General features: G+C 46.9%; 1 protein-coding gene across 1 annotated transcript in view; it reads right to left on the reverse strand.

Annotated features, from left to right (window-relative positions):
* Positions 1–20,263, reverse strand: part of PRRX2 (paired related homeobox 2) — a 66,559-nt gene extending 46,296 nt beyond the window's left edge. Inside the window, exon 1 of the mRNA XM_065418914.1 lies at positions 20,020–20,263. Within this exon, the coding sequence (XP_065274986.1) occupies positions 20,020–20,263 (244 nt within the window). The remainder of the gene's footprint in view (positions 1–20,019) is intronic.
* Between the last annotated feature and the right edge of the window lie 835 nt (positions 20,264–21,098).

A 21,098-nucleotide genomic window follows, 5' to 3' on the forward strand; every position in this document is an offset into this window, starting at 1 on the left:
GCACAAAGAAGAAGAGCAGGTAACTTGTGGGAAGGCCCATTCCGGCTTTTGAAGACGAGGATGTTGTTTTTCTCCCGGCACCTGGGAGATCATGTATGGTGTGTGTTTATTCTGGAGTATGACATGAACTGTGCTGCAGAGCTCCTGATGTTAGGAGGGCTCTTGCTAACTTGTACAAATAAAACAGTTTTGTTGAGGTTGGAGCTGAGATCCACAGCAAGTGCTCCCCATGCAGACAGAATGTGAGGGTCCCCTGCTTATTTTTCTAAGCTAATTTCACAAGAGTGTATTTTACGATGTTTAAAAATAACTTTTAGAACCTTTGAAGCATGCTTCTTCCATAAGGCTCTGAACCTCTAGTTCCCCCACCAAGATACATGCTTCCAAAATATAAAATCACAGAACTAACCAACCCCATAATATACATCACTACTCACTTGCCGTCCTTCTCTGCATCTCATTCCCCATCCATGCCCATTGGTTTAAACTGGAAGGCCTGGATCCTGAAAAATATTTAGGCGCCTAACGTCCAGCAATTTCAATGGAAGTCAGGCGCTGAAGTACCTTTGTAGATCCATCGGGGCCTAAGTTCTTTAACGCAACGACCTTGTCCTGCAAGGAGCTCCACGTGCGTACACAGAGCTGTGTTACGCTTGCCCACTGTGCGGTTTCTTACACTTTCCCTCTTCGCATCTTGCTGGCTACTGCTGGAGACTGGATAGTTGACTAGGTAGACCCTATAAGTCTGAAGAAGCCTGGCTCCCTGAGAGCACTATATAGGTTACAATACAGCAGTCTGCCCATTTTCACACTGTTATTGTGCTGATAATTATAATGCATATCGCTGATATAGTCTCTCCTTGGGGGGAAAACTACAGCCTGTAGATTAACTTGGTCTCTTCCATCTCCAGCTTTTGGGGCTAAGTCAAGAGTATGGACCGGCACCAGAACCTCTCAAATATTGGCCTCTCCCCACAATAATCTTCCTCCTACCCCGACACACACACACACACACACACACACACACACACACACACACACACACACACACACACACACACACTCTGTTGGCAGCATGTGCTGCTGATGCCATTCAAGTTGGAGTCACGTGAGAGGCACCTTTGGCCCAGGGTGTGTCTCTTCCTATCTGGGACCTGTGTCAGCAGCAGTCAGCTGTGTGCATTGCCACTGATTGCTCATGGCTGCACTGCTGCAACGGGCCCTCTGCAACTGAGGATTCCCTTGGATTCTGCCTTTAATCCTTCCCTGCCAGCTACAGCGATCTGGATGCTATATACACAGTCTCTGTGCCATGAGGCTGGAAGATTTAAGGTGCCTGATGAATCGTATTCTTTTCCCAGTGTCAGCACAAAAAGCTGTAATAACTGGCTAATGAAGTACAAGTGTTGCAACCAGATGGGGATTTTAACTCTCTCCAGGAGGTGCACTGGCAAACCCCATTGGCTCGATGGGGAATGGACTCCTAACCTTGCTCAAACTGCTTTTTGTGGTTGGAAAAACTCACACTGTGGCAGGGCAGTAGAGGCAGCTTTTGCAGATTTTTCCAGCGGCGCCACTCGCCCCCAGATTCTCACACCGTTGGGTTTGAGCTGTCACAGCTCAGCATGGCTATCAGTTTGCATTTCCTCACAAATCGCACGCACTAAATCAAAACTAAACTTTCATTCATGTCTGTTTTTTAGTGGCAGCAGTGCTGTTAAAAGGACCTGGACTGACAGCCTTAGACTGCAGATAATGATTATGAATTATTTATATTATGGACATACTCAAGATCTGGGCCTCCCTGTGCTAGGTGCTGTACAAGCACATGGTAGGAGACGATCCACGCCCTGGAGAGTTTACAGTTGAAATAGACAAGACTGAGGGCAGGAGTATGGGAGCATTATTATCCCCATTGGGCAGCTGCAGTAGAAAGGGCCGTCTAGGAGATAGGGTACACAACTGGCCCTCAAGAGACCTCTGTTCAATCCCTGCCTCTCTGTGACCTTGGGGAAGTCACTTAGGCCCAGATCCTCAAAGATATTTAGATTCCTAACATCCACTGATTTCAATAGGAGTTAGGCACCTAAATGCCTTTGGTGATCTGGGCCTTTGTTTCTCTGGGCCTCAGTTCCCCATCTGTACAATGGGGGTAGCAGTTCCTTAGCTCAGGGGGGTGTTGTGAGGTGCTCCGAGCGGAGGGCTGCAGGAATACAAACACAGATTGGCCGAGGCACTTTCTAGTGACTGGAGTCACTTGCCAAGGGTCATGGCGTCTGTGGCAAAGCCAGGAGCTGAACCCAGGTCTCCTGAGTCCCAGTCCAGACACTTAATCATGGGGCCAGCCTTCCTCTCTACAGCATTCACAGCCTGAGGACAGATTTCCCCACCCCGTCTTCCTATCTTAAGCCTGACCTAGAGGAATCCTCCCTAGGACTGAGATAGGAGCTCAGGTTCCCTGCCCTATTTATTCCTGGGCCTCTCTGCAGAGATCACCCGCAAGGGCAACAAAGGTCGATACAGTTTTAATTGCTAATGTGCATGTGTCTAATGCACTCACACTGTACATCTAGGTGCCAGGTTTGTTAGTAAGGCCAGCACCGCTTCTGTCTGGAATATGCAGCCTCTACCCCCTGAGCTCGTTCTGCTCCGCTTTCCTAACTGTAGGATGTCCCCTTTATTCAACCCCGGGGGCCAAATACTGCCCTGGTCTAGAGAGAGGTTGCCCGAGTGTAAATGAGGGCAAGAGCTGTCCTTGTATTTGCAGGGATCAAATAGAAACCGTGAGTAATGTTTACATGGAAGCATTGGAATGGTTACTATTGCCCTTAGATTTGCATCACTTTGGTTTATGGACCAACCAACGACTACACTCCGGGACTGTCTTGTAACTCCTGGCCAGGCTATCCCCAGGGTAGACCTGTAATTATTTTGTTGCTCTAAACACAAAACCTCCTCTCCCGGGATCTAAATATTGTAAGTGACACAACAATTAATCTCGGAACTGAATTCCTTGTTAACTTCAAATATGGTAAAAAACCCTCCTCCATCCCTGGGTATTTAGACTGCCTTTGCCGTGTAATTACGTAGCAGCTGCATGGATGCAGCATGTGCCATGGAAAATAAAGGGACTGCTGAACAGATAGGCTTGGACTTAAGTGTGGTAGCGAAGGATGGTGTCCAGTGGTAGAGAGCCCAGGGCTAGACCTCTGCCAAAGGGACGCCTGGATTGGAACTATGCTTTGTGATTCCTCCTGTGACTGAGACAATTGAAACAGGGGAAGCATTTCGATAGCACTATGCATCTGGGCAGCTCAAAGGACTGTACAGATGTTGATTAAGCTTCACATCAGCCCTACATAGTAAGTGCCACAGGCGTGAGTAGCTTCATTTCACCCATGGGGAAACAGAGGCACGTCTAGGTTAAGTGAACTGACCCAAGCTGACACAGGTTCCAAGCTACAGCCCATTGGGTGTCTTTCCATTGCCTTATGTGGATTGGGCCCCTAGTGAATAGTCAGTTGTTGAGCTGGGAATTCAGCCCAGGAATCCTGCCTCCCGCTTCCCTACTCTAACTGTAAGACCAAACTTCCTTCCCCCTGCATCTTAGCAGATTTTTAGCCCGTTGTGGAAGGGAAAGTCAGCCACTTCTCCCCTCATTGGAAGGGCTTGCTCGTTAAATCATGAGAAATCAATTAGATTTAATTCTGAGCATTATGAAATCTGTGATCAAAAGGAAATTGGAAAGGGTGCGGGAGAGGGTTTCTCCGCTGCCTGCTGGCCCAGCCAGGCCACTACAACTAGGAAATTCATTTTATTAGGCCCCATTGCCTGGCTGGAGAGTCATCAAGAGCCCATTGAGACTGGACATTGAGGGCGAGATTTTTTCAATGCTGCCGATGGGATTTAGACACCAAGGGTGTCATCCTGGTCCCACTGGAGTCAATGGTGGTTTTGCCATTCATTTCAATGGAGCCAGGATTTCACCTCCAGTTTCCAATCCCTTATTCCCTCAGTAGCTTTGTGAATCTTGCCCCAAAGGTCCATTGTCTGGCTGTGCCCACTGTTCCCCTAGCCGCTACGCAGGATTTCAGGTCAGTACGTGCATATGTACAGACCCAACTCCACTGCTCACCAGGCCCGCTCACAATCCCCATCTCTGCACTGCTGAGTAGCAGACTGCCCTCGAGAGGAGTGCAAAGGGGACTGACTGGCACATAGATCCAAACTTTGGTTGGTGGGAGAGGGATTAGCAGCAGGCTCCATCCTCTCCTCCACCCTGTGGCCTGCAGGAGTGGCAGCAGAGTGACTCCATGCCAGCTGTTGAGCTTGGAGATGGGGATTCCACCCCTTAGCCATGATACATGCATCGCCAGGTGCACATCTTTTACTTGGGCTGTGTGCTCTGTGCAAGGATTTGGCCCTACATGGGAGCTCACACCATATATTGTTTTGGGAGTGACTGTGATTCCTTTGGCGGGTGGCTGGGTCATCCTGGGGTGAGATTAGGGATTTATCACCCGATAGGTTTTGGGTTGGCCCATTCAGAGGAAACCTGGATTGTCTGATCCCACAGTAGGAGAATTCAGTGGCAGGTGGAACTGCTGGGCTTGTGGTTCTTTGCCTTTGGTTGACACCAGCAAGTTTGTACATGATTGGGATAGAGAACTGCACTCTCGAAATCAGGTTGGGGAGAATGAATCATGACACCTTCCCACTTTGCCTTGTCCTGTGCAAGAGGTGAACTGAGAGGAGAAGGGGTCGACAGGAGAGAGAGAAACTGAATTAGCCGAATCAAGATAGAAACTAGAAATGACCCTGGGAAAGATAAATACAAAACTTCAATCTTGCCCGATCCAACTTCCTTTTCATCAGAACTTCCAAGGCAGGTTCTGAAGGGACAGACCTTGATGGAGGGAGGGAGCTAATCCATCATCCATGTGTCCACCAAAATACCATTCCATCATCTGACAAAGATTATAAAACTAGCCACAGACACAGACTGTCAGGTTATACACGTGTCCTCTCTGCCTCTATAGAAACTTAAAATGTAGCCCTCTGTGGTTAGTCAATAGTCATACTAATAATTCATTTAAAAACTCATGTAGCAGCCCATGGAGAGCCGTGGGAAACTGCAGGCCTAGAAAGATCTGACAAAAAACCATTGAATCCCCAAACTCAGAATGCAACTCACCATCTGGCATTGTAACCCCCTCATTAAAGGGGCACTGTCAAGATAAAAACCAACCCTATTTATATATTTTAGAACTGCTTGAAACGTTCTGCATTTTTCCCCATTGAAAATGGCCTCTTTTTTTTTCAAAACCAGAAAGCTTAGTGAAAAATATTTTCAGTGAATCCCCCCCCAATGTTTTTAATTCTCCCCCACCGTTTTTTTTCAGTGGCAAAATGGGAAAAGAAGAGAAAAAGGGGGCAAGGAAAAGAAAGGGGAGGCTGACCCCCAAAAAACTAGGAAATGATCTGAACCAAAATTTTTGTGACAAATTTCAAATAAATAAAAAATTGTTTCTTTTCAAAACCCACAAAGTGAACATTATTTTGAAATTTTCTCTTTACCATTTTTGACCAATTCTAACTTATTTCCTCTTATCTGTGCTGTTTGGAGCACCTTCATCTCACTACATCTGAAAGAGTTTTAAAAACCCAATGTGTACGGCTAGTCAAAAACTTTCCACTGTAAACCTTTTATGATGAAAAATTGAATTTTTGACTAAAATAATTTTTTTCATGAAAAGCGTCTACTTTCTGTGGGGAAAAAATTCAACTTTTTGTCAATAAACCAAAAACCTGAAGGATTTTCAGTTTTTTGATTAAAAATATAATTTTTCCATGGGATCCTCCTCCCCCACCAATTTTCTGACCATCTCTATCACTGTATTTTGCCTCCTTTTTGCTGTTTACTATTTGCGCTTTGCTTGAGACTGGTTGCTTTCACTTCCTGTTTGCCATCAGTTTCACTTCTTGGTTCTCCTGTTGGGGCAGGGGAAAGGCCTGCAATGCCCTTGACCCAGAAAACTCCAAGGAATAAAGTGTGTTGTTTCTTCTCCTACTTTCCTTTTTAATTTCAGGCAGAGGACATGATTTCTGCTCCACCACTTATCTCCGTAATCTTCCCTTTGTCTATGCTCTCTTTCCCTGCCCCCCACCTTCTCTCTTTGGTTTAAGATTATTTATTTTCCTGCACCAGGAGATGGGCTTGTTTGGAGAAAGGCATTCAATATGGAAGATGTGGTGCATTTGAAACCTGTGTTGGAATTGTAGGTTGTCACTTTAATTTGTAATGGGGTTGCTATTCCTACTTGCAGGCTAGGGGGCTCTGTAGGAAAGCAAGAGATCCCAATTAGTCTAGAGACAGCTAGCCTACAGTAAGGTGGGGTGAATTGTGTCACTCTCTTTTAGGGAGCAGCCTGCTTTGTCTCTCTCTGTTTTGGGTTCTTGTGTGTTAACAAGGTGAATTCTAAGAAATAATGTTGTTATGTTACAACCTCCCAGCAAGAGTATTTCTGTTTTTATTTAACTTTGTGTGTGTGTGTGTGTCTTGAATGTAACAGAGGACGTTTTCCTTTAAAGGCTAAGTCCTGCCCAGAAGCAGGGTTGTGTCAATGAGGGGGTCTAATCCGTCTCTTAGCTCTAGAAGAGGGAAGAATCATAGGGACCTATGATTCTTTAGACTGGTTAAAGACCCCATATACTGTGTCTACATATAGGTACGTGAAATACTATTGCTCTTATTGTCCTGGTTGTTGTTTATATTCACACTAATTTACATTTAAAAAGATCACTCTAGCATCACTGGTCCCAGCTGCCATCTTGTATGCGTCTCTGTTCCTTTCTTCATTTACAGCTGCTTTACATACAACAAGAGCAAACTTTCCCATTCTGATGGCTAACTCTTATCATTTGGGGCAGGAGCCAGAACCTAGCACAATGGGGTCCTGCTCCAGGACTACTGCTCCAAAGCACTACAGTAATATAGATAATAATAATGACAAACTTAGTAAACGAAGAAGGACCTGGCTTGAAATCAATCCATTCTGGTGTCCAAGACTATGAGGGGGATGAAATATTCTTAGTAAACCACTGGGCTCTCCCATGAACTGAGTGTTGCACATGGACTAGTCCTATCTGAGAAGGCTTTCTCTAGCCATGCTGTATGAATCGTCTCTTTTTTTCCTGGGAGCTGGGACCTTTGAAAATCCTGCAAAGGGCAAGTGTTTCTCCTGGGTGACCATATTTAACTTTGGTGCAGCAAGCCCTTGCAATGGAACAACTCAACTTACAGAAATTTATCTAGGAACCCTGACGAAACAGATCATTCCTAGAGGTTTGTAGCTTTAGCCAGTGAGAAACAAACCAACCAAACCAACTCCGAGGTTCGCAATTTCCCCCCATCCCCAAGAAACACCAAAAGTAACTGCACTGTTTGAAAAGGCATCAGTCAAGGCCTGCTGGCTAAAATTATCCTTCTGCTTTATCATCTTGAGAACATTAAAGGCTGTTGTTAACAGATGTTTTGCGTTAGACGTTATTTGTTAGTCTAATGAAAGGAGGTGAACAAGCTTTCAAGACCTCAAAAGTTCTGCGTAAGGTTTTATATGAGAGATTATTGCATTGCTCTGGTAGAGAAAAGAGATGCTTGCCAATTCACTTGGCATTTCTTCCTTTGATTTTGTTGTATTCAATCATTTTGCATTGTAATTTTTGATCTAGTTAAATGTCCCATTTAATAAGTACTGCACAATGTGTATTCATGTGCACAGCCGAACATCAACAAATAGATGGATACTTTTGGTAGTAGTTGGAGACTGAACTGGCTAGCCGTACCTGTGTTCTAGCAAGTAAGAAAGCAAATTACCCATAAAGCAAATGCTACATGTGAAGAGGGGAGTGGTGATGGCCATGGGGATGAGAAGCAAGAGATGGTGATGGCTGTTTGCCAAGAGCCACTTGGAGGAGAAGACATTGTCACTACATGGATGTCTGTTGTGGTGGTGGCTTTGGGATGCCATTGCTGGAGAATGAAGGGGGTGTGTGGCCAAGGATGAAGATGAATTTGCTGTGCTAGCTGTGGGAGGTGTAGTCCCAATATTCCAAGAACAAGGAAGAGGGGCAATGCCTGCATAGGGCTTTCTGCTGGCCAAGGGAATAACCCTTTGTGTCTCTCTGCAAGGATCTCAAAGTGCTGTTAATCCTCACAGCAGCAGATAAGGTAGGGAATATCTCTTTATGGATGGGAGGAAAACAGGGACCCAGAGAGGGGAAGCTACTTGCCCAAAATCACAAAGGGGATGGGTAGTAGAGTGAGGAAGAGAACCCAGGGTACCGGAAGTCACCATAGCCATTCTGTGCGTTGGGCCTCCCTGATTCCTCACAGCTGTGGCCTTTCTGTATGTATAAGGGGGTGGGGGGAAAGAGTTGTCATGGAGACATGATGCAGTTCTTCGTTCAATGTGTTCGTGTTCAGGACACATGGCGAGAATGGCGTTCCCACCATTGGGACCCACTGAATGATTCCATTCCAGAGACCTCACGTCCTGGAGGGGCCACAAGGGTGTTGGACTCTGGACCTCAGGTCCTTCATGGAAATGCTCAGGGAGATTATTTCATTTTACTTTTAATGTTAATAAACTTGTTGCAACAGTCTGTGACGTCAGCCATCAAAACTGCATCTAGCAGAAGGAGCGATGGCCATAAAAAGAAATGAGACATCATGTCGAGTGCCTGTTTCAGTTTAGGATGACAATAAAAGATAAGGTTATCATGCGAACCCGCTTCTGTCATCACACTGTCTCCTCTCCATAAGGGAAAGCATCCCAGATGTGCAGTGAGGGTGAGACTGGTTGCAAAGGGAGGACATGCTAGTAGGTTCACCTGGTCTGTATTTGGATTCTGAGTTCAGACATGGCTGAAGAAGCCAATCCTCAGTTTAAAGGGAGCTCTGTGGAGTATTGGCTCAATGGGAGGTGGCCTTGACGCTTACATGGTTGGACAATTTCCCCCTCCCCCCTCTTTATATTCAGCTTCTGATTAGTGAGTTTTAGCTCCCAATTTTTCCATCACCCAATTACCTAGATATTCAGGTATGGCTGGTGGGAATCAGAAACACTTCACTTCCATGGTGCCTTTCCTCAGAGAAGCTCAAACGCCTTCCTGAGATGCGTAAATATCATTTATCCCCATTTTACTGATAGAGACACTGAGGTAGGGAAGAGGTGACGTTATTTGCCAAAGGTCACACAGTGAATCAGTGGAAGAACCAGCAATAGAAACCAGGAGGCCTGATCCCAGACCTGTGGTCCAACCATTAGAAGACATTAGGGCCCAATCCTGCAGACACTTACGGGGCATGATGCATACTCCTGCATGGAGACTCGTTGAGTCCAAGAGGACTACTTGTGCTAATAAGGACTATGCCTGGCAGTAAGCGTTTGCAGGATCAGACCCCAGTTAGCAGTTTGGACATGTGGTGCTAAAGTACGTGCAATGGGAATTAGTTAGGAAACACACTTTATGACAATAATATCAGTTCAGGAAACTAAGGGCCAAATTCTGCTCTTCGTAAAACAGGTGTAAACCTGAAGTAACTCCGCTGACGTCGATGGCGTTGCTCCAGATTGACACCAGTGTTGCAGAGATCAGAATTAGTACCTCTGGATCAAATGTTGCCATCTCTCAGATCTACATGGCTGCCGTTCCATACAGCACAGGGGAGGGCTAGGGAGAGAGGAATCCTTGCTCTGCAGATCTCAGCCAGCATGTACTTCTCTCCCAACACAGAGACCCACATTGGTGGATGAGGTTTATGAGCGGATTGAGGAAATTGGCATTCCCCCTACATGTGGTTTGCGGCCCACACATCATTAGCCCCAGATGTGGAGCTAGCTGCTACTCTTCATGGCCCTGAATCAACAAGGCACTTAAGCACGTGCTTAAGTTTAAGCATGTGAGTAGTTTAATTCAAGTCAGTCAGTCTATTCACACGCTTAAAGTTAGGCAGCTGCTTAAGAACCTTGCTGAATCAGGGCCTATGTTAATAGGTTTTGGTTAATTTGGTGGGGTGGGGTATGACGCTTACATGTTTTAATTACCATTTGCATAGCACTGTCAGGGCACTATTGGTATTTATTTGGGCAGTGGTAGCAGGCAGGAGCCCCAGCATGGCTCAGGACCCCACTGTGCTAGATGCTGTACGTACAAACAGAACAAAATGCTGGTCTCTTCCCCAAGCCACTTGTGCTTAACTGGGAAGGTTTAATGTCTGGCATTTGAGAAAGAATTTTAGGCTAGCAAATGCTACAAATACAATCTACCAAATATTAGAAAACCAAAATGTACAACCCCTCCTACCTCACCTGCCTGTTTTTTTAAGGCAATATTCCTTTTGAAGTTCTGCTTTGGTTTGGAAGAGACGCTGAAATTCTGCTTGTGCTTAGATGTTTCCTGTCATTCCCAACGCTAAGGTGGAAATGCCTTGTAAGTAAATAGGAAGGTCAATATTACAAGTAACTCGTGTGTTAACATGGAAATCAATAGCAGCAGACCCCTTAACTACAGGGGAAAGGTCAGGACCCTAAAATAGCAGTTGTATACGTGATAAAATTGTGGGCCCATTGAATCCATTGCACAAACAAGGAATGCGGAACTGGACCCCGTGATCCTGTATCCCTTATGTCAACACTGGATGAAATCCTGGCCCTGTTGAAGTCAACAGAAGTTTTGCCACTGACTTCAATAAGGCCAAGATTTCACCCACTGACTTTGGTTAGACAGTGCATGGAAGTCAGGACTACAGCCTGGAGCCATTCAGTGAAAAGACCTGGGTGCTGTTTCATGCAAATCTCTGCTCCGGGCACAACAGCAATCCACAAAGCAAACAAAACGTTAGCTTGAACAGGAAATGGGATACAAAATAATGCAGAAAATATTCCAATGCCATTGCATAAATCAATGGCGCAGCCTCATCTGGAATACTGTGTTCTGTTCTGGCCACCCCATCTCAAAAAGGACATAGCAGAAAGAGAAGGGTGATGAAAAGGACCAGAGCCCCGGAGGGGTTTCCAACTGACAAGAGATCGAAAAGAGTGAGGCTGTTTAGGGGGGAATGAAGAAGAGGAGACCTGAGGGAAGTATGCAGAGTAATGACAGGTACAGAGAAGATAATTCGATGTTCCTATTCACCCGCTTGTGACTTACATGAGCAAGGGACAGATGAAGAAACTGAAATGCAACACATTCAAAACCGATACCAAGTAATGTATTTTTACCTGGTTAGCCTGCAGAACTTACTGCCACAAGATATCATTGGGACTGAGAACGCAGAAGGATTATAAAAAGGATTAGACTTTTACACGGATAATGAGACCAGTCCAAGCTACCCTAGGCAGGGCATGAACCAACCAGTAACTGACAGGGATAAGAGTTAGGAAGAAACTTCCCTTATGGGCAGTTTATCCCAGAACTGTCCCCATCAGGGTTTATTGCCCCTTCCTCTGAAGTATCTTGTACTGGCCACTGTGGGGAACAGGATACTGAGTAGATGGGCCACTGGTCTGATCTGATCTGGCCGTTCCTATGCTCCCTGTGTTTATACAGCTCCCTCTGTTTTTCCTACGCTCCTTGTATTTCCACATCTCCATTGAAAGGACCTATGGGGTGCCAGTTATGCACGAGAGGGGTCTATTGTAGCTTCATTTTCCCCAGTACTTATGGGGGCAACAGTTTTGGTCTCTTCGCTTTCCCCTTTATTCATCCCCTTCTCCGCAACACCCCACTTTGGGCGACCTACGAATGTTAACAACATATCGAGGCTGCAGAACAAGATTCTGGCAAGCAGACCGCTGCCGCGGCTTGCAGCACCTGAGCCCCATAACCACCATCAGGCCGCTATCAAAGGCAGGTGGCATCGCTCTCATAGCAACCTCTGGCCCCAAGTACGGAACCAGGGATGTATGATCTAGTGCTAACAGCAGGCTTGGAAGCCAGCGTTATCCTGGGTTTGAATCCGGCCTGGGCCACTGCCTGCCTTCATCTATCAGCCCACCTGTAAAATTGGGGAGGAGAGCAGGACTTTGGTGAATGCCAGATTCCAACACCCCCTCCCCCCAATGAACTGTAAGCTGTGAAAAACAACAGCAACCAGCCCTCTGATTAATAAGTGCTACGTATGCTCTTAGCCCCAGCCCATCAGAAAGCCAGCTGCAGCTAAACCGGGCCTGCGTTAACCAGCCAGGACTTTCCAAGATTAAGAGAGCATGCCTGAGATTTTCAAAGGAGCCGGCCATTCTTCATCTTCCCTTTCCACCGGTTCAACAGTTTCATTCCCCACCCTGTGTGGTCGATAAATCCTTCTGCTTTCCTCCTGTGCGGACACTCGCGCGAGGTGGATTGGTGGGAGTACGCTCTATCTCGGATTGGTTTTTCTAGCTTTCTCTTTGCAAAGCGCTTCTACCTTCTACACTACCCACACGTTCCTTATGCTGCTCTTGGCTCCCCTGGAGATAAGATGGGACAGACTGGAGGGGTAAAATCCATGGTTAACCCTTTACATTCCTGCTCTGGCAAGTGTCTGGGGCGTGTAGAACTGCACTGAATGAACATCCTATCACGCACATTAATGGGGAACGTCTGCGCATATCAGTGGAGAGAGTTTTCCCGTTATAAGCTTTACTTAGATGTTAGTGAGCCCTTAAAGGGCTTAGGGATCCCTTAGGTTGAATGGTGAGGTCCTGGTCAGAAGAAACAAAGGCAGTTGTCTGACAGCTGGAAAAATTACTTTTGTTTCTGTCCTGCAGTGGCCGGTTGATTAAAAAGGCTTTTCTGACTCTCTGGTCCTCTTTAGTTTTCTGATATGAGCACACAGGAAATGTAACATTACATGGGTTCATTAGCAACAGAGTTTCCAAGCAAGTAACAAAAAAGGGGCAACATTAAACTTGGAAATCCAGCTCACTCCCCCATGGCACTAATTGATTACAGATGCCCCTCAGCTCAGGGGGGAACTAGTCCGTCTTACCCGCATCCCCCTAAGCTGTCTCCCCAAATGAAGCCCCCCGAGATACCCTGATTTATTTCTGTATATCTCTTTGCAATTTCCCATTATCTCCCCCACCACACACACACAACCACGTTATACACCAGGCAAACAGGACAGTGCGGTGGAAGTTGGGGTGGGAACTAATCACTGGCGTCTCACAGGATCCGAATAAAACCTTCTGTGGTGCTCTCAATCTGCGAGAGCCTGCGACTGATTTATAGCTGCTGAAATCAAACCCTCCCTGTCTGTTTCTTGTAATCATATCGGGAGAAGAATTACACATTTTACATTCAAGGGGGAAATTTATTTGCTTTTTAAAAAAATTTGTCTTATGCTCGTTAAGAAACAAAAACTTGGGATTTAGATTTTTTTTTTTTTGAACATGCAGGGGGAAAAATTGGAAAGGATAAAATAATTCTACATGGCAGGGAAGTTTAATTATTCCCTTTTCGATGTAGGTTTATTTCAGTGGCAGTGGTTATCTGTTAGTAGCTCCTTCTCTATCCAGTGGGGAGAAAATTTCAGCACTGACATTATTTATTTGCTGTAATTTACCGTGGATTAAAAATGAAGCATCCAAACCCTTCGCTGGTGTCCATCTGCATAGCTCCACTGAGGCCAAATTACCCCAGCTGAGGATGTGGCCCAAACTTCTAATTTCTGCACGTGCTTGATTTATTTTAATACTCCTAATTCATACCTCAAAGTTTGACTTAGGGGGACCAAGACACGGCTTTTTTTGTGGCAGCCTCTTTGCAATGTTGTCTTCTGTTTGTAAATCATTTTTTTTTAAGGGTCATCTCCTAAGATCTTTCCTCTGTTCTCACTCCGGCAAGCTCCCGCTCCCGTAAAACTTCAGTTTCCCTAAGTAAGATGTGAGCAAAACTGGAGTAAGGACTCTAGGAACTGGTTCCTTGGCAATAAAGGAACAATCTGGGCCAAATAACAAACTGGTGTAATTCAGCATAGCTCAATGGAGCTACTTCGATTTATGCTAGCTGAGGACGTATGAATCTGCAGTTTCATGAAAGGGACAGAAAGTTTGTTAAGTGCAGGACTTCAGCTCAGTCCCTGGTAACCACTCCTCTGCTAATTTTTTATTTGTTGCTATTATTTTATATTTATTTGGAACGATGGAGGCACATTTTTATCTCTTTCTCCTGTAAAGCCCCCGAGCATCACAAAGGGCCGGGTGTGTTTCTAAAGGATCTGCTCTAGGAATTATTTTGGGGAAGTTCTCCAGCCTGCGTTTTACGGCAGGTCAGGCTAGATAATCACAAGGGTTCCTTCTGGCCTGGGAAGCTGTGGATCTATTAGCTTCACAAAGGTGTCTGGATGCTTTAGGAGCGGGCTCCCTGTTTAAAAGGCTGTGGGCCCAGGGAATATTTTAAAGAAGTCGTCTAGGAATCGGATCACAGGGGCCTGACTGTGGCGGCCATCGAACAAGTCTATTGCTCTCGGCTTTCCCAGGCTTCTCATGTGCAACACGGACCCAGAATGAACTCCATGGCAGGACGAAAACCAGCAAAGGAGGCCGCTGGAAGTGAGGAGGTATTCATTCCTTTAACATATACATAACTTTTCCTCCTATCGAAAGGCTTAATCCTGCAGCCCTTTCGCACACGAGCGAGTAGAGCTGTCCCTGGGACTTCAGCGGGACAACTTGCATGCGTCAGGTCGTCTCGCCCAAGTAAGGGCTGCAGGATCAGGCCCTCGTTTTCGCGCAGGACCATGAGGAACTGATGGGGTCTGAAATAAAATGAGCGGCTTTGCAATCAGTCCCAGTTCAGAGGCATGCCTGGGAGTGGTCTCGTATTGCAGCCTACCTCTGACCTTTCAGGTATGTTATACTACAGAGGGGACACTGGTTACACCAGCAGGCCTCTGATGGACAGAAGTGCAGGGTAGAGTTAGGTGGAGGTGCTCGGCGTCTCTCCATCTGCTGTATGGGATGGCTCACTACAGTGACAGTTTTAACTTGCAGCTCCCCTGGTGCTGGTCTGGGACCAACACTTTCCAGTAATTCCCTTCCCTACGTGCAGCGACTTTGAAAAGGGGTTGAAGGGCCCTCTGTTTTCTCTAGCAATCAGTTACATCAGCCTTGAGACTTGATGCTTGCCGGTGCCGTACTTCCTAGAGGAACCCTCCAGAGCAATGTGCTGACGGCAATAGAGTTGCTGTGAACATGTTTATAAATCAAAAAAGCTGATCCAAAAAAAAAAAAGTAAGAGGAAGTAATAATAGTTTTAAAAAATAAACCCGGTGCGCTCTGCTCGACTCAGACGCACTGCTGCTGAGCTCAGTGTGCCATGGTGGAAAGGTTTAATTAATGAGCTGTAGAGAACGTCGTTATCTGATAAGCCCGAGTTCTCCCAGTCTTGAGCTGTGGAATGAGGAATCTCAGTTTTTCCAGGTAATTTTTTGTTGTTGTTGTTGTTGTTGTTGCTGCAAATTTGCCTAAGTGATTTAGGAGCCTCTTAAAAGTCACCGTGATGCCTAAGTCTCAGTGAAAAATCAATGGGACTTAAGGCTCCTAAGTTTTTAGGTGCTTGTGAAAATGTTGCCGTCTGTCTCAGCGGTAGAAATGGATAGTGTCATTTAAACGAGCCTGCCTGATTGGTGGGCCTAGACAGCTATTAATCCTTACAAAACTGGCATTTTCCAGCCTTCCAGTCAAATACCTATTTAGGGATGTGTGTTACCATACAGCAATGTATCGAACATGTGCAAGCCAGCAGGATCCTCAGAAACTCACTTTTGTAAGGAGCTAAAAGTGCTCAGCTCACAAGAGTCACCTTTGAATCTGTGGCAAAGTTTGTTTGTGTACATATTTTCCCCAGCTAGGGTGACCAGATGTCCCGATTTTATAGGGACAGTCCCGATTTTTGGGTCTTTTTCTTATATAGGCTCCTATTACCCCCCACCCTCTGTCCCGATTTTCACATGTGCTATCTGGTCACCCTATCCCCAGCATCCCTTTTCCTTTTGCTCTGCAATCCATTGAGGGCACTATATGTTATCATCAGATGGGTAGCGTTTAAGATTATGATAATGAAGGGATCACTGCAGCAAGCCCTTACTCACATGAGTAGTTCCACTGTCGTCCACTCCCATAAGGACTGTTTCCAAAAGGGTTTTTCGGGATTTAGCCCTAATTCTCAACCCATGTCTCTTGGGCATTGTTTAGAGTGGGGGAATACTGACGTAGAGGACTGTAATGTTCTACCCATTTTGGATATAAACACCACATGGATGGGTTCCACTTGTTGTGATTTAGCAATTTGCTTCTTTTAAAATTGTGTTTATTTCCCCTACATCATTTTTTTCTCATGTATCAAATATTGATGAAACCCAGTGTCATTTGGCAGGAGAAATGGGATTATTATTTGATCAATATTTTTTTCCTGCAAAGTAATCTTGCAGGAAGTGATTTGATAGTATTTCCCCGCCCCCCCCCCTTGTTCTGCAGAGGTTCGCTATAACCAGAATTGCATTCTGTATACTGCATTGCTTAGAAACTTTGCGATTGCGACTTTGTTTTGCTGGAAAGCAGATGACGTTTCTTTGTGTAAGGAGCTTCCCACAGTATTTTAATCTCTACTCATCAGAAAAAATGTGCTTTGAAAAAGTTTTGTAATGTGTGTTCCAAAGTCAAGTTACTTGGTTTGCTTTCCCATAATCATTTTTATTTTCTTTCTGTCCATTGTATTTGCTTTCCTTTGGCATCTATCTATCTATCTATCTATCTATCTATCTATCTATCTATCTATCATACTTCTAAGGCACCTATTATGTTGGTATCTTAAACACAATACAAAATCAAGAAGTATCAGAGTCTATATTCAAAAGTTGTGTGTCCATTCTCTGTGATTTGTGAATTTAAGTGCTGGGTTTTCTGTTGCAGATGGTGTGTGTGTATAGGCTCCTTTTGAAGGAGAGTGTCTTTCCTCCTCTCTGATTCAGTAACAATAACAGATAAGACCAGCCACAAAAATAAGAGAGACAGAAAGAAACCTGAGTGGTTTTGGTCTTTCCTTTTTCAGAGAGATCAGTGCAGAACTGTAGCCGGTTTGCTTTCCAGCGTCTCCCTCAATACTTGCTAGAAATCAGTAGGAAGAACTTTAAAAAAAAATTACTAATATTTTTTTCTAGGGGGGGCAAAAAAAACCAATATCCTGCGAACCCCCAAGAATCTTTCCAGTGTTTTTGCATTGACTGGCGAACGTATTAGTCATTTTATAGATGCAATAGCTAGCCCAACTTCCTGGCAAGAATGATGCTGTGAAAAAGAGACCGTACATGGAGACTCTAATGATAAGGAATGGGATTAAGCGGCTTCTGTGTTGCATTCAGATAGATGCTAGTCACTCGACAAGACGCCGCTACCAGACTGAAAACAAGAAAAATGCTCGTTCTGCCTTCGTTTTAGTGCATCGGCTCTTTGGAGTGTGCTTCTTACGGGTGTTTACAAGTGCTCTGCTCCACTTCTTCAAGGGGTCTCTTTTCATTTTCTTTATGAGTTTAGAAGGAGCTGGGATGCCTACGTCTCAGTTTGCCTTCGGCGGAGAGGAAAAAGTGGCTATTGAAGCTCAGATTAAAAACCTAAGCCAAATTATTTTCCTTACTTAAAAAAAAAAGAGGGGCGGGGAGTAATTTTTGATCCATAAATTAGGATGGGTAGAGACCTATTGTGAATTTTCCAAAGAGAGATCAAATAATGGATCTTTTTTGGTTACCCAAGTTATTGGACAGCTAGGAACCAAACTTGAGTGTTTATGGCTTTAAAAAATACTTCTGGCTCTTTGAAGTTTGCTTTGTTTGGTTTGAACCCGTGATATTCTTGCAGCAGACTCAGCAAAATATCAATATACTATTCTATCTTCATGACTTTAGACGCTTGCTTGCAAACCTCACCCAGCGCTCCGTTAATTTTAAACCAGAGGCCAGATTCTGCCCCTCTGACTTACATTGAGCAGTACCTTGCTGTGCGAGTGGTCCAATAGATCTCATTGCTATGACTTGCAGAGCAAGGGACTGCTTAATCTGAGTGAAGAGGGGCAAAATCTAACCCTTTAAAAATCAAAGACGTGCTTGTTTAATTTTATTTTTTAAATAAAGATGGGCACTCGCTCTAGAGAGAATTGTTCGGTATTATCTGTTCTGGAAAATAAAATAATGGTCCAGATTTTCAAGAGTGACTAGTGATTTTTGGATATCCAGCTCAAGACACCTAAAAGCAGCCTGACTGTCAGAAACGCTGAGCCCTCGCTCTCTGAAAGTTGGGCGACATTCAGATGCCTTGAGTTAGGGACCCCAAAACGGAGGGACCCAAAATTCCTAGTTACTTTTGAACATCTTGGTCAGGGGAGTATTTGGCCTGTAGCATTTCCTGCCTGAGTGGAATGAGTTTATTTCAATCGGATAGTCCCTTTGCTGCTTTAGTGCATTTAAAGTCACAGTATTCAGAACACAAGGTCGGTCCACGGGCCTGTTAATGGAACTCCCAAATAGAACCAGCAAATCACACTGCCCAAACCCTGTGCATCAACAGAGCTCTCCCTGAATATTGATGATGCTCTTCCGCTGCCCCTCACTCACTCCCAGGCACTTTTCTGTCTCCCATCCTCTTCTCCCAGCCCTCAGACCTGGGGCTCCAACCAGCCACCAGCCCAGTCTCACATGTCTATGCCCACTGGAGCCAGACTCGATCTGGCCTTTATTTGGTGCTGGTGGCCCACCAACAATTCTCTTTCTGTCACAGTTTGTAAAGGGCAACCAGTGTCCCTGTCCCATCTGCAATCAGTATAGAGATGCTAGCCGCCCATTGAGGTGTGTGTGTGTGTGTGTGGGGGGGGGGGGGGGTCCCATTCTTATCCCCACCTGCAGCACAAATGTCTTGGCTGAGTCCAATCATGTAAGTTTCAAAATTAGCAGGAGAAATAAGTTAAAACGGGGGCTGGGGGCCTTTGTCCCGTCCCAGCTGATACTCAGGGTCTGACCCTATGAAATCAGGTGCTCAGAAGCTTGGTTTGGTTACTGTTGATACCCTGGATTTGTGCCCTCCACCCAGGGCTTAATTTGTAATGAAAGAGGTGCCGGGGCTCAAGCAATATTTTGACATTCATAACTGATGCGGCAAGCCCAGCGGTGCCGGGGCTAGGAACTGCCAGGCCCAGCGGTGCTGGGGCTATGAACCGCCAGGCCCAGCGGTGCCAGGGCTAGGACCCGCCAAGCTCAGCGATGCTGGGGCTATGAACCGCCAGGCTCAGCGGTGCTGGGGCTAGGAACCGCCAAGCTCAGCGATGCCGGGGCTATGAACCGCCAGGCCCAGCAGTGCTGGGGCTAGGAACCGCCAAGCTCAGCAGTGCCGGGGCTAGGAACTGCCAGGCCCGGGGGTGCCGGGGCTAGGAACTGCCAAGCCCAGCGGTGCCGGGGCTAGGAACTGCCAGGCCCGGGGGTGCCGGGGCTAGGAACCGCCAAGCCCAGCGGTGCCGGGGCTAGGAACCGCCAAGCCCAGCGGTGCCGGGGCTAGGAACCGCCAAGCCCAGCGGTGCCGGGGCTAGGAACCGCCAAGCCCGGGGGTGCCGGGGCTAGGAACTGCCAGGCTCAGCGGTGCCGGGGCTAGGAACCGCCAGGCCCGGGGGTGCCGGGGCTAGGAACTGCCAGGCTCAGCGGTGCCGGGGCTAGGAACCGCCAGGCCCGGGGGTGCCGGGGCTAGGAACTGCCAGGCCGGGGGTGCCCCTGGCACTAAGTAGCACTGCCCCCTCCCTTCTCACCCATGCTCAGCTGTGTCCCATCCCAGCGGCTGCTCGCCTTGTGCCTCTCAGGGATGCTCGGATTCTGCCCTCCCCGCATTACATTGGTCTCACACCCCCCCCCCCCGGCTATTTCTGGGGGCTCCGCTCCCTGCCCCAGCAGTGACCCTGCCCCCCGGGCACCCAGCCCCCCCGGCCGGAGCTACTCACTGTCCTGGGGGGCCGCCTCGCTGCCGCTGCTGCCGCCGGACGGCTCCTGCAGCCCCTTCGCGCCGTCCCTCGCCTCCGGGCCGGGCTCCTTGCCCCCGTTCATGCCGGCCGCCACTTCCTCCAGGTCCAGGAGGTGGCTGACACTGAAGTTTTTCCTGCCCTGCGGGTTGTCAGGCGGCTCCAGGATCCGCCCGGGGCTGGGGCCGAACTGCTTGTCCATGCCGAAGGCTGCCGCGCTGTCCATGCCTCGCTCCGGCGCCCCCGGTGCCCCCCAGCCCGCCCCACGCCCCCGTGCCCCGAGCGGCCAGGCAGCCACCCTGCCCCAGCCAGCCAGTCCCTCGGTCTCCCTCTCCCGTCCCGAGCGCGGTTCCGCCTTGTGCTGACGTCTGGGGGAGAGGGAAAAAAAAACCACCCAAAACTTTCCTCTCCCCTTCGCTCTGGAGTGGTGCAGACAAACGTGTCCACACAACGCCCCTTCTTTGACACTGACGCGAACAGCCCCCACTGCCCTCCCCCCACTTTTCTGCCCCCTCTTTTCTGCTGCCGAGATTTTTAAAAAGAGAGAGAAGCCACTTCGCTTTCCCTCTTACCCCGCACGCATTTTTTTCTCTCTCCTGTGCCTGAGAAAGTTAAGTGCTTCTATCAACAAGTGTAAGGGAATGTTTTCAGCAGAGATTCGATAGGGAAGGGCTTTTTCACATGTACAGATTCCACTGGAGAAAGATCTGACCCATGGTTTGGCATAAGGGACCTCATAAAATCAAGCTCACACGCACATCAATGTAACCCCCCTCTTCCATATATACAACATACACCCCCCCCCTCCTCAAAATCTCTGGATAGCCTCCCCCCCCCCCCACTGCCTCCCTCAGATCAAGGTCACTTCTCTTGGGAAAAACCCAGCTCTCCTGCCTTAACGAGATAATTATGCCCTGCACCACAGTTAAAAACTCATAGGCTGCTTCCCTAGGGATTGCTAAGGAGCCTTCCTAATGAAAAGCAGCCACTGAGAGAGGAAAAATGAGTTTTTCCTCTTTAAAAATAAAAAAAAAAAAAGGAGCAAACTTTGAAAAGTGAGG

This window comes from Emys orbicularis, chromosome 18 (assembly GCF_028017835.1).
Source record: "Emys orbicularis isolate rEmyOrb1 chromosome 18, rEmyOrb1.hap1, whole genome shotgun sequence".
NCBI lineage: Eukaryota > Metazoa > Chordata > Testudines > Emydidae > Emys > Emys orbicularis.